The following is a 12,471-nucleotide window of genomic DNA, read 5'->3' on the forward strand; positions in this document are numbered from 1 at the left end:
AAAGAAATAAACGAACGGGATAATTTCAGGTAGTATAAAGTGCTATGAATAAAGTTAAAACGAAGATGCCAGGATAGTGATTGACTCTGTGGCTGGGTGTGTGTGTGTGTGTTTATGGACATGCACAGATATTTTATTTTAACTGATTGGGGAAGATTTCTCCACGGAGATGTTGTCTGAACTGAGATTTAGATGAAAAGAAGGAGCAAGCCATGAGAGATCGGGATATTTCCAGACAGCGGGAATAGAAAGTGCAAAGGGCCCGAAGTGAGAAAGAGCTTGGCTTTTTAATTTAATTTTATTTCTTTTTTATTTTTTGCCACCGGGGCTGAGACATGAAGAGTAAAGGTAAGATTGATATGAAGTGGGAGATTAGAGGCCAGTGTTTATAGAGCCTTATGACCATTAGCAGGGGTGTGTCCATACTCCAGACTCCTCCAAGGCTGCCAGTCATCCCTCAGGTATAAAAAGTGCATTCTCTCTAGGGAAACAGGACACTCTTTTAACAGGGAAGCACCCTAGGGGGTCTCCAGCCTGCTGGAAAATGACCATATTATATAGACAATTGAATTGTATGATGTAAGCAATTTGCTGAACCAACCTATTTAAAACCTCATAATTATATTTCAGAGTCACTGGCAAGTTCCTTTGCCCCACAAAACATCTGCTCTTGATGCCTGTAAATCCATCCTAAAAACACTATTTACTCAACTCAACCCTTTGCACTGGAATGTCGAGTGTGGATAATGTCGAGTAGATCGTGAGAAAAAAGCATGCGAGTGCAAAGGGATAAGACTCTGTCCCCTATTAAAATACTGATTCCTTTGGAATGGATAATACTCTGAGTTAATAGTCATTTATTGCTAATATAGATGAGCTGAGAGCTGTGTCCTTGAAAAGATATCTTAAAGGAGGAAAGCATAACATTATAGCGGGTGCTTGAGTGGCCGGAAGGAATCTCCAGGGCAGAATCGAATCAGAAAGGGAAGGCTGAGGATGTGTCAGAAAAAAAACTGCCTAGTTTACAATTCGGGGTAAGGCTTTTCTTCCTGGATAAGCTAATATCATCTGGCCAAGACTTGTCACAGCAGGGCTTTTTTTTTTTTAAAAAAAGAATAACACTTGTGTATCCTTAACAGATTTTTGCTAAACACAAAGTGGTAATTCATAGAGCCCTTAAATAAGCAGAGGGTGATCAGAACATGTTGCTCCTACTCCTTGATTGGGTCTGCACGGCCACGGTGGACCTCACCCGGAGGGAGAAACCCCCACCGCCAAGATGTGAGGTTTCCGTGAGCACGAAACAGCTTTGAGCTGGAACAGCCGCTGGAGCGCACCTCTTCCCAACTTCCCATCCAGTGGCTTCGCGTCGATTGCCTGAAATCAGCCATGACGAGAATATTTATGCCACTGAAATCAACGAATGCTACAGATTGGAATTTTTCTTTTCAGGGAGCTGATTGTTAGATATTTACCAGCATGCCTCTGCTGTGGAACTTAAAAAGCAAATTTTTAGGATATGCCGTGGCATGCGAAAAGAATATTCATTTCCTTGTTTTGCGGCGTCTTGAGCAGATGCCAGCGGTAGTCAAAGTCTTATTCATCTTCATATGCGCTTTACATTTTAGCTGTATGTATGCGTGTAAAGACCCCATTTACCTCCTCAAAAGCTTTGCCTGGCACTCCACGGTTGGCAAGATAGACGCTAAAGGCCCTCGGGTTTTGTGTCATCTGGCTCTTGCTGCTGCCTTGTCTATTTAAGGCTCCAGTCAAATCTAACCCTCAACGCGTCTTGCTCCCAAATACCTTATTCTCTCGTTCCTCTGGACGTTTCTAGTCTGCTCTTCTTTAGCTGGATGGTTCCTCTCGCTTCCCTGCCCACCACAGTCATGCCCATGTTTCAAGTTCAGAGCAGAAGTCTTGTCCTGCTCCTCGATGTTCATCTACCCCTCTCATGTGGCATCTAACATTCAGCATCCATTGCTCTTTCTCCAGTGCTCTCACCGAGCACAGTGTATACCTCTCCAGCCACCATCCTCACTGCCTTGTGGTCAGTGTTTGTCTCCATGTTTTATCTCCTCCCCTGGATTTTAAGCCCCTTGAGGATGGTGCAGTTTATTCTTTTGTCATTTTGTCCTTAAGAGGGTCTGGTGCAGAGCTTTGCACATAGTCTTCACTCAGTAAGTGTTAATTGAATTGTATGCATATATGGCTTCATGTTCCCTACAGTTGTTGTCCAGTTGTCCCTGGACAACACAGGAAGTGCCACTTAAGCGTACATACACACACGTACACACACACACACATAATTTCATCAGTCTAAATATTTGTATTTGTGGACTGATTACCTTTTGCATGGAAAATACCTTCTTGAAGGTAAACACTGAGCTCAAATGTGGTCCAACGAGGACCAACCACAAAACTTCTACCCTCCCTCTGAAATGTCACCTTTCTCTTCTGCATGTAAAATTGGAAGGTTTTGTCCAAGCATGTGTGAGGAAAGTAGCAATCTGTTATAAATCATGATGTTTCACTCACCACTGAAGATGCAACAGAACTCCTACTCAGCATAGATCCTGCCACAATGCTAGTGAGTTTTACTGGGACTTGTCTAACTAATGATAAAACAAATCTGGAATTTTTCCTTTGCTCCACTGGTACCCTGAAAGGCTATTCCTGTTCGGTTGATTTATTCATTAAACAAATATCATCTTCTTGTGTCAGGCACTCTGCTAAAGGTTCAAGATATAAAGGTGAATTGTCCCTGGCCCTGCACTTCAGGGATTCACGATCAGGAAAAGGGACGTGTTCAGAGTCTCAGGCGCAGTAGAGCCCTGAGGATCTGACAATGACCCACATCAGTGAGTTTGTCCATTCGACCCAGCCATCTGTCCCCGCGCGAGACATTTGCTGTAACTCCTTTCCACAGACTGCTTTTGGTTTGAATGACCTTGGAGACAGCCTGAAATCCCGAGCTTGGAAGGGTGCTTTTAGACTTACTGGTCTGCACTTATGCGCTTCAAATAGAATTTCCACAAACCTCTAATTATCTCCTCTTACCATGCTGCCTAAATGACTGACGACCAGCTCTTTAGTCACTTCAAGAATGGATTTCTATTCAGCCCATGCCCGGGATGCATTAGGATGCCCAGAACATGTGTGGCTGCTCCGAGTGGCACAGAGCAATTAACAGGAGCCAAGCAATTTGCAAAATGCCTCCACTTCCTGCTCATCTCTGAGGCAGAAAATTGTCAAACCTTAACCTCAGGAGGCTCATCTGCAGAATTACACCTCCCCCCTCCCTCCATCAAAGCAGAACCTCCTCTGGTGTCAAATTCCCCGCCACCTTCCCCCCCTCCCCTTTTTTGCAAACATAAGCACTCGGCTGCAACAACAGGGATGACTCAGTTCCTAGCTAAGGCTGCCTGAATTGATTTAGTCTGAGTTCAGATTTAGCACATAATCATGTTCAATTTGCTCCACTGCACTGCCTAGAGATAAAAGGCTTGGAGAAAAAAAAAAAATAGCTTCAGCTTGTGTCAGTCTTTGTGGTGATGTCATTGCCATGAGCGAGCCGGGCCGTTCGTTACTCTGCTGTGCTGCCTCAGACGCCAGGGCTGCGTGCGGGCTGGCTCGGGAGCCCCAGCATCCAGCCGTCCCCAGAGCAAGGCAGCACCCGGGCCTGGCCACGGCAATATCCTCCTGGAGGCTCTTCCCTTCACTCACAACTCTGAGGTTGCCTAAGTCTCTATTAAAAATTCAGAAGGGGGAATGCCAGCCCCTAGCATGGACTGTGATGTTTCCACTCTGGTTGCCTGTGTGGTGGATGTCGAGATCTTTACCAATCAGGAGGTTAAGGTATGCACCTGCAATCCTATTTTTCATTGTTGCTGTTACTGAAGCTGCTTGGCAGAGCCTTTTTAGCGTAAGGAAAATAAGACTTTGGTTACTAGTTTTCAGCTCAAAGTCTGGGCTAGGAATGCGTGGGGTGAGTGCATGGCTACGTTGCATAGGATAAGTTAGAAGAGGGAGCAGCATGTTATTTTTGAATGTGATAAGGTTTGCCATTGTCTGTTTTTTTCTTGTCTTTTCCATTAGGTAATCCCCGGTCAGTTCTTTCCCAGTAGATATGTTTTCATATTCTCTTCTGTGTGTTCATAAGGAGAATTTGCCAGTCCTTCATGTTGAGTGGGGTTTTGAATCAATGATTAAATGAAGAAAGCGCACATAATAAACGGCGCATCCAGGACACCCAGACACCAGGACAATGACCTCTTCCTGGCATGTCACTTAAATACCCTGTGATGTGGGCTTCAAATTGAACAAAAGCTGCCCTACAGATGGCAGTTTCAATCTCCGGCACTCTGGAAATTGAAGTTGGTGAGCAGCTGCCTAAATTTTCTTTGTCAGCCAAAGGAAGCAAGTCATTTTCCTTGAATAGTTGTCCATAAAGAAAGTTCAGGCATAAATAAATTTTGCATCTTAAGACCTAGCATTACACACACGGGTCCTCACTGATTGGCTGCAGCAGTTGTTGAATTGTCATAGGTAATTGTCCTCTGATGATATTCGTTCTCTTTCTTTCCATTTGGTGTCATATGATGAAAAAGATTTCACACTTATAAAATGAGAATGTTTGTTTCTTCCCTCGATTTCATAAAAGAAGCTTCTTATTTAAACAGTTCACACACACATACACACACACACACACACACGAAAGGACAGTTATTCGTTGTGTGGCAGGAGGAATAAAAGGAGAATTATGTTGCATAATCATTTACCATCCATGCTTTCGTCTTTCCTTAAAGGAAGTTTCTGAATTCTTTATTTTGGGGTGTGCAGGCGACACCCTGGTGCCTCACAGGTGGGGAATTTATGGGCTACTCCCATAACGCATGGCTATGTCATTCAAGATTGCGGCTTTTAACCATCTTTTGAAGTGGATTCAATAATCTGGTTTCTTGTTCTTGCATATTTTAAGTATGTGGCCCTGTGTTTACTACTTCTTGTGCCAGTGCTATGGAAGTGTCTGCCACCTGTCATATGAAGGTCCAGAAAATAAGAATAGAAAGGTTTGGTGCTGCCTGTGGTTGCATCTAGAATGGAAACCTGCACATAGAGACCCACAGTCCTGCCAGTCGTACCTGCCAAAAGCACTCCCAGAAGACAGAGCAGTCGTCAAAGCCCCTCCAGTTTAAAGCCAACTTAGAGTCCAGTGTGGGTAACTGGGTAGAGAGATCATCTTCCAGCAAAAAAATCAGAACAGAATTTCTTGTATGGACAGTAAAACTTCACAGTTCCCTAATGTCCTCAACAGCTCTCTGTTGTTTACATACTTACCCTGAGAATGTTGTAAGATATTCTAAACTTCTGTGGTTTAAGAAACAATAGTGAGAAAATATATATTAGAGATCTGCAATGTGCCAGGCATTGTGCTTCTATAGCAAAGAGTTTAAAATGTGCTTATGTGACATATATCAATGGCATAGGCATGGGAATAACCACTTGCCCAAGATTTCTTAAAGAAGGGGATGCAAAATTCTTACGGCTGGTTATATTTGAGTGGTTGGGATGGCTTCATGGAACAAATGGTACTTGAACTTAAAGATGGGTAGATTTTATACAGCAAATGGGAAGGCTTACCATTTTGCAGTCTAGTGAGTCAATCCTTTTCACTGCAGTAGGTTCTCTGTGAGAGATTAGAGGAAGCAGGAAAAGGAGGTGAGTCAGGGCCAGATTATGAGCAGCTGATGCTACTCCTCCTAAATTTCTGGGATTTTTCGGGGAAGACTTCCACCAGAAAGGTGAGTTACATGTCCTTACTGCTCATAGCTCTGAATCTTGATGGATTTGTTCCTTTTAGATAGGTTACCTGGTCCTTCTATACCTCAGTTTTCTCATCTATAATGTGGGGATAAGAGTAATTCTTATTTTATTGGTTTAGTAGAAGGATTAAAGAAAATTATACATGTGAAGTAATTAACACAGTGCCTGACTCATATTTAGTGCTCAGTAAATGTTAGCTGTCACCGTCATCGTCATTGTCATCCTTTTAGACATTCTCTGAAGGTGATAGATTTACTTTTGCCAGGAGATTGGAATCTTCTAACTCCAGCTGAGTTTACAACAGCAATCCAGGACCCAGAAAGTGTTTTCCCTCCCATCCCACCCCTAAAACACACACACACACACACACACACACACACACACACACACACCTTAGCTACCTAGAAACCATGGCCTTCCATTTCAGACTTAAATCATTTAATTTAAGCAGTGACATCATTATTAAGCAGAAATCTACTTTGTGCTTATGAAAATGAGGGGAGAACGAACGAATTAACGGGGGGCCAAAGAGATGTGTTAAGAAAACATACATGTTCCTTGTTCAAAACTGACCATTATTTATTGTCATGAAGTGAGATTCGAATGTAAAATTCTGGGCACCAAACAGAGTTTCCCCAAGGGTAGTCTTCTTCCTCATTCATTGCTGATAACTGATAAACTGTGCAGCCAGGAGCTCCTTTCTTCAAAGTCTTTCTTTGCTGTCAGAGAGAAGAGAGGCACACAGTGAGCATCTTACCTGCCTGCATCCAGCTCGCTTGATCTCAGGCCTGTTCATTTGATTTTAACAGACCTGCCATTTCTATAGGTAGCCCCATGGGAAAGCAGCCACCCCAGGGAGAAGCAACCAGCCGCCCCTTCATCAGCACTGTAGTTTATTAGAAAGGGGTGGAGGCATATGCAAATCCAGTTTCTCATAATGAGGTAGAAAGCCCCATCCTCCAGAGTGGGTCTGGTTGCATCAGGGCCCTCCAGATGCCAATTTCCTAAATTTTGCCAAAGCTTCTAGAGCCATAGTACTGTAATAAAAAGAGAAGGAAACCAGACAGATGGAGTTCTGCCATATTTATCTTTCTCCAGAAATTTCACCGATGATGTTGTGAACTCAGCTGTCTGTTTTGTAGCCTGAGAGTAGTCTGAAAGATCTAGAAATGCGAAGCACTCAAGAGAAGGAAAATCATAGGACAAACTGCAGAGTTTGTGCATGTGTGATTATGCAAGGTTGATTCCCTCCAATATTCTCCTGTTTCTCAAAATAGTCTTCCCACTCCACAAGGAGCCAAACCTTTGGGAAAATGAAAGAGATCCAAAGATGGGTAATGAAATTTACATTGCACTTTAGTCCAGTGGTTCTTAAACCTGATTGCACATTGGTATACCCTGGAGAGCTTTTAAAAATATTGGTGGGTGCCCAGGCCCCATGCCCAGAACTTTTAACATAGCTCGTCTGAATGGAGCCCAGACATTGAAGAGAGCCAGAGTCTTCTCTATTCTAGCCACAGGCAGGTACAGGTAAAGTCAGGCAAGAATTCTGTAGAGTAACCTCTGCTTAAACACTTTGATCCTTATCTCCCGAAGGAAGACTTCATGCATGTAGTCTTAGAAGAAATATCTCTGAGCTGTCAGAAATGTTGAGACTCGGCTGACACTTCTTGACCAGTTCACCACACCTGCAGTTCCTCCAGCTGATTCTGAGCCAACAGTAGATGTTCTTCTCTACTGCTAGCAGCAGTGGGTGGCCTTCTCAGAGCTGCTGAGCCTGCCTGGAGCAGAGCACCCCTGCTCATATGGAGGACATCCAAACCTAGGGCTCCTTCTTCTCTGCAGTAGTGGCTTCCTGCACAGAAGAAGGGGTAGGTACCCCCTCCCTGGGCTGCGGAGTTCCTGATTTGTGTCTCAGGTGTCCAGCCTTGTCTCTGTGGGCATCCGTATAGGAGACAGAAGACTCACAAAGCTCCCCTCTGCCCTCTGCCCTTTCCAACAGGCAGGAAACGTGACAAGTCTTACAAGAAGTCTCGAAGTTTCAAAGACCCTTAGAGCTTCAGAGATTTGCTCATTCGTTCATTCAAAATTTGTGTGGAGCACTTACTACCTACCAGGTGATGCTTTGGTCACTAGGAGTTGCACAAGACAGAGATCCCTGCCTGCATGAAACTTACACTCTAACATGGGAGGCAGACAAGGAACTAGTAGACACATGAATGTACTCTGTGATTTCAGGTCGTGACGGGGGCTATGAAGAAGAATGAAGCAGAGGGAGGGATAAAGTGTTGGGGGAAGAATGGTCACTTTTGAATAGACTGCTGGTGGGAGCATCTCTGGGGAGGTGACAGTTTATTAAATGTCATTGTTCCAATGTCATTCAGAGATCTAAATGAAGTGAGAGAGCCATGTATAAATCTAAGGGAAAATCATGCCATGTAGATGGAATAGTAGAGTGAAAAAGAAGCCATCATATCTGTTCTTACCCACCTCCCCCCCTTCATTTAACCTATTTGAATCATTCAGTCATTTAGGTACCTACCAAGACTGTCACTGTCTCGTGCTATAATTCATTTTTTTAAGGATATGCCTTTTCAGAAAATTGTATTTAACCTAATTCCTTCATGCTACATTATAAGCCCAATGGGTCTCTTGGGGGAAGGGAGAAATATATTAACAAGTAGGAGTTTGTTTTCCGCATAGCATTTCTTTGTGTTCCTGGAATCTATGGGTTGCTATAGGCCAGATCTTTTCTCTCCTGAAAGGCCAGGTCCTTTTTAAAGTCACTCTTAAATCCTATTTTTTTGCTCCTTTGCTTTTCAGAATTTCCCAATATCCTCTTAATCCATGTGACCTTGGACAAGTTTCTTAACCTTTCTGGACAGGTGAAAAGCATGCTGAGAAGAATCCTGTACTGCTTTGTGCATTTTATTTCCTTTTTATACATTAGTACCTGGGACTGACTCACAGGCTGTTTGTGTCACATTTTTGTGTGAGTTATAAAAGACCAGCGCCTCGTGGCCACTGAGTACAATGAAATCTCTGTCATTGGAACCACTGGAAATTGCAAATCACTTGCTTTGTTCGGAGAGAGTGGTAGGAGGAGGAGGATGGGGCAGAGTTGGTAGGATACACTTTGTACTCTGCTTTGAGGGGAGACAAGTGACATAAATACGTGGATACTGAATGTCAGGAATTGTTTTGGAAGAGAAACTTCTGGGTATTTGTCAGGAAAACCAGTTGAGTTTCATGTCACTTCTTAAGTTCTTTGCAAGTGCTGGTCTAAGGACCTGGGTGCAACCATAACCTATGGCTCTGTAGAACACTAAAGCTCTTTCAGAACCTTCAAAAACTACTGTGCCCACTCAGTCACTTAGAAGAGTTGTAGATGATTTAATTTTCAAGAATTGAAACCCCTCTAGAGTTATTTAAAATGACCAACTTTCAATGACCAAAATGTTAAGTTAACTGAAATGTTCATTCCCTATTCAATGATTATAATAGTAACTAATACTTTGTCACACATCTCCGGACCAACCACCTTTAGTTTATGAAAACCAAATGAGAGTGGGGGCAGGGATGGCGTGTGTATAACAGGATCTAACCCTCTAGCCAAACAAAAGCTTGCTATTTCTCTGATAAAATCATGGTATGGGCCGGGCGTGGTGGCTTACGTCTGTAATCCTGGCACTGGGAGGCCGAAGAGGGCGGATTGCTAGAGGTCAGGAATTCAAAACCAGCCTGAGCAAGAGTGAGACCCCATCTCTACTATAAATAGAAAGAAATTAATTGGCCAACTAATATATATAGAAAAAAAAATTAGCTGGGCATGGTGGTGCATGCCTATAGTCCCAGCTACTCAGGAAGCTGAGGCAGGAGGATCGCTTGAGCCCAGGAGTTTGAGGTTGCTGTGAGCTAGGCTGACCCATGGCACTCACTCTAGCCTGGGCAACAAAGCGAGACTCTGTTTAAAAAAAAAAAAAAAAAGATCATGGACTAGAATTGAGGCCATTTTGAAAATAAATGAATTAATGCAAACCTAAAAGTTAAAATTAATTATCCTTGAAAAAAATACTTGAAGAAACTTAACATTCTTAAATGTGCAATACTGAGCATTTTCTTGCCTCTGAAGAAAGTAGCAAACGTCTTTCACAGAGTGGGGAGAAATGACTTCATGCAAGTGATGGATGTTTCCTGAGAATGTTAAGAGGCAGATTTCTCAGCCTCTGTCATGTTAGGTAAAGTCAGGGTAGATAGTATTCAACTAATGACATTGTTAAGCAAGAAAGTCAACTAAAAACTTGGTTGTCTGTTTTAAAAATCTTTTAACTGTTGGGAAGTAACTGATACACTGACAGTTACCACCTCTAACCTGAGTGTCAGATTTATTAAAAAATAAAACAAAACACCGCATCTTCATTAAAATTGTTCTCCTAAAGAAACATTTTGTGCAAAACTCTGAGTACCATTTGCATCCTCAGTGATTCTGTTTGAGTACAACTATAAGTAATTTATAACGACCCGTTTTAGTATTTTCTGATGAAGGTTAGAATTTGACGCGTGAGAAAGAAAATGATACTTGAAACATTTATAATCACTTTACACGTTTAGATTGTAAGTTTAATAGACTTCACGGGCATTGCAATTTTGTGGTGACTAGCCCAGCTTTCCAAGGAAGTCATAAACTTTCCAGCCACACCTGACCTAGAATTGCCTTGTGGAAAGGGACCGTATCCCTTCCCAGCTCTAAATCTAAGCTTATTCCAAAATGCAATTTTAAAAACACTTGGAAAGAGAATTTCAAATGGGGATTTCAAGTAGATACAAAGTTACATTTTCTCCATTCTAGAAAGAATGGAGAATTTATCTTTAAAGTATTTGAAAATAAAATGTCTACCAAGTTAAAGCTTTCCTGGAGAATATTCAATATATGTGCTTTCATATTCCCTTTTTGGGTAAGTGTATCTGAGGAAAGCACACGTGTGTGTGTACATATGTGTGTGTGTACTGCATGTGTGTTTTGCACATGCACGCAAATATATACATATATATATGCATATATATATATATTATATATTTCTTTTATTTTTTCCCTCCACAATCCATGGAAGGTTTTTCTTGGTGCTCTGCCTATTCTGCAATGGTATATCTAACTAGTTATTAGAAACTGCATGCTCTTCCCCCGTGTCAAGGGAATAAGAGCCCAAAGAAGGTTCCTGGCCAAAAAGTTGAACAGAAGCCTAAACACTTGTTAAAAAATTCCTCTGGGGGAAAAAACTAAGAAACTTATTGTCTTTGGTTTTTATTGTTATATACCAAAGGGATGTTTACGTCCTTACAGTCTAGGAGTACAAGCATTACTCTCACTAGAATCTAATATACCAACTGTGAACTGTGAACATTTTTCAAAAAGGTTTACAGAAAGGTCCCAACCCTTTAGCTTCCAGAAAGATGACCTTAACAAATCTACTCTTCTGTTAGATTGGACTGTGGACCAACTTTCATCCCCCAAAACAGGATCTTCCTTAATATTCTATTTCTCCCAACAATAGGGAAGTCTGATGCTCAGTTGTAAGATTTTTTTTTCCCCCATCTCTGGTGGTTCTAAAGAAATGTGTGAGCAGTGTTCATGTTGTAATCTCGGGTGACCATGTGCTAAGTTGAGCATTAAACATCCTACATGATGGAAAATATAAACCCCAGAGATATTCATCTTCATAGATTAATATTGTATGTTAAGATGGACAATTAAAAAAAATTCTAACAACTCTTCCCATTCACGAAATACTTCTAAGTACCAGGCACATGACACACAACGGGTACTACCTTGTCATCCCCGTAATAGCCCAAGGCACCAATTTTTCTGCCCCATTATAAAAAGGTTCCTGATGTTCAGAGAAATTAAATTTTTACACAAGATCACACAGCTATTAATTGACACAAGTGGGACTCAAAGTGTTCATTCCACTACTGAAATATCCCTGAGGATTAATTAATAAGCCATTAATCAATTGGGCTGTAAACCTTGGAGAATAAGACATTGAACTCACATGTACTGTTTCTTCAAAACACTGTTTTTGTCTTACACGAGGCGCCTCTTATAGTACTGGTGGTGGTATACTACTTTTACATAAATCAGTGGTTGAGATCATTTTCGTTTTTCTCAATAAATCTAATGTTGTAGCAATTGTAGGCACAGCATCTGTTCTGGGTTTTGCTTTAGGAATCTATTTCAAAATCTAATTATGCTATCTAGTTGGGGGAAAAAATTGCTAGAAAACACAGGGGCTCACCAAGAGCTTGATACACCTGCTTTGACGGCTCCTCTCTACTTCTTTGCTCATGGCACTGAGCATTCGCCACCGACTCGGTGACGGGTGATCTGTGAAGAATTGCGGAGCAGAGATGGCGGAAGCAATAATAAGGACATGTTACTTCTGAACAGTGCATTCCAAATTATACAACGCTCAGCTTTTTCACAAGAAACCTGCAAGGTAAACAAAACCACACAACTCTTACGGTGAAAACTCGGACCGAAATTTTGTTCACGGCAGAACACAAGTTCTCTTGGTGTAGTATTACAGCTTGCGTCAGTAGTGCATCTAATAGAATCGATTTCATCTTCTTTGATTTCACTGTGCCTTT

The 12,471-nt window shown here is 42.0% G+C and overlaps 1 protein-coding gene across 2 annotated transcripts in view; it reads left to right on the forward strand.

Annotated features, from left to right (window-relative positions):
• RCAN2 (regulator of calcineurin 2) overlaps nucleotides 1-12,471 on the forward strand; it is a 263,983-nt gene that overhangs the window by 158,674 nt on the left and 92,838 nt on the right. Inside the window, exon 1 of one of the 2 annotated variants that reach the window (XM_012756439.3) lies at nucleotides 3,541-3,858. The exons of the other annotated variant lie outside the window; for it this stretch is intronic. Within the exon in view, the coding sequence (XP_012611893.1) occupies nucleotides 3,772-3,858 (87 nt within the window). The 5' untranslated portion in view covers nucleotides 3,541-3,771. Of the gene's footprint in view, nucleotides 1-3,540; nucleotides 3,859-12,471 lie in introns of those variants that run through there. 2 annotated transcript variants of the gene reach the window in all.

The sequence above is a fragment of the Microcebus murinus genome, chromosome 5 (genome assembly GCF_040939455.1).
Source record: "Microcebus murinus isolate Inina chromosome 5, M.murinus_Inina_mat1.0, whole genome shotgun sequence".
NCBI lineage: Eukaryota > Metazoa > Chordata > Mammalia > Primates > Cheirogaleidae > Microcebus > Microcebus murinus.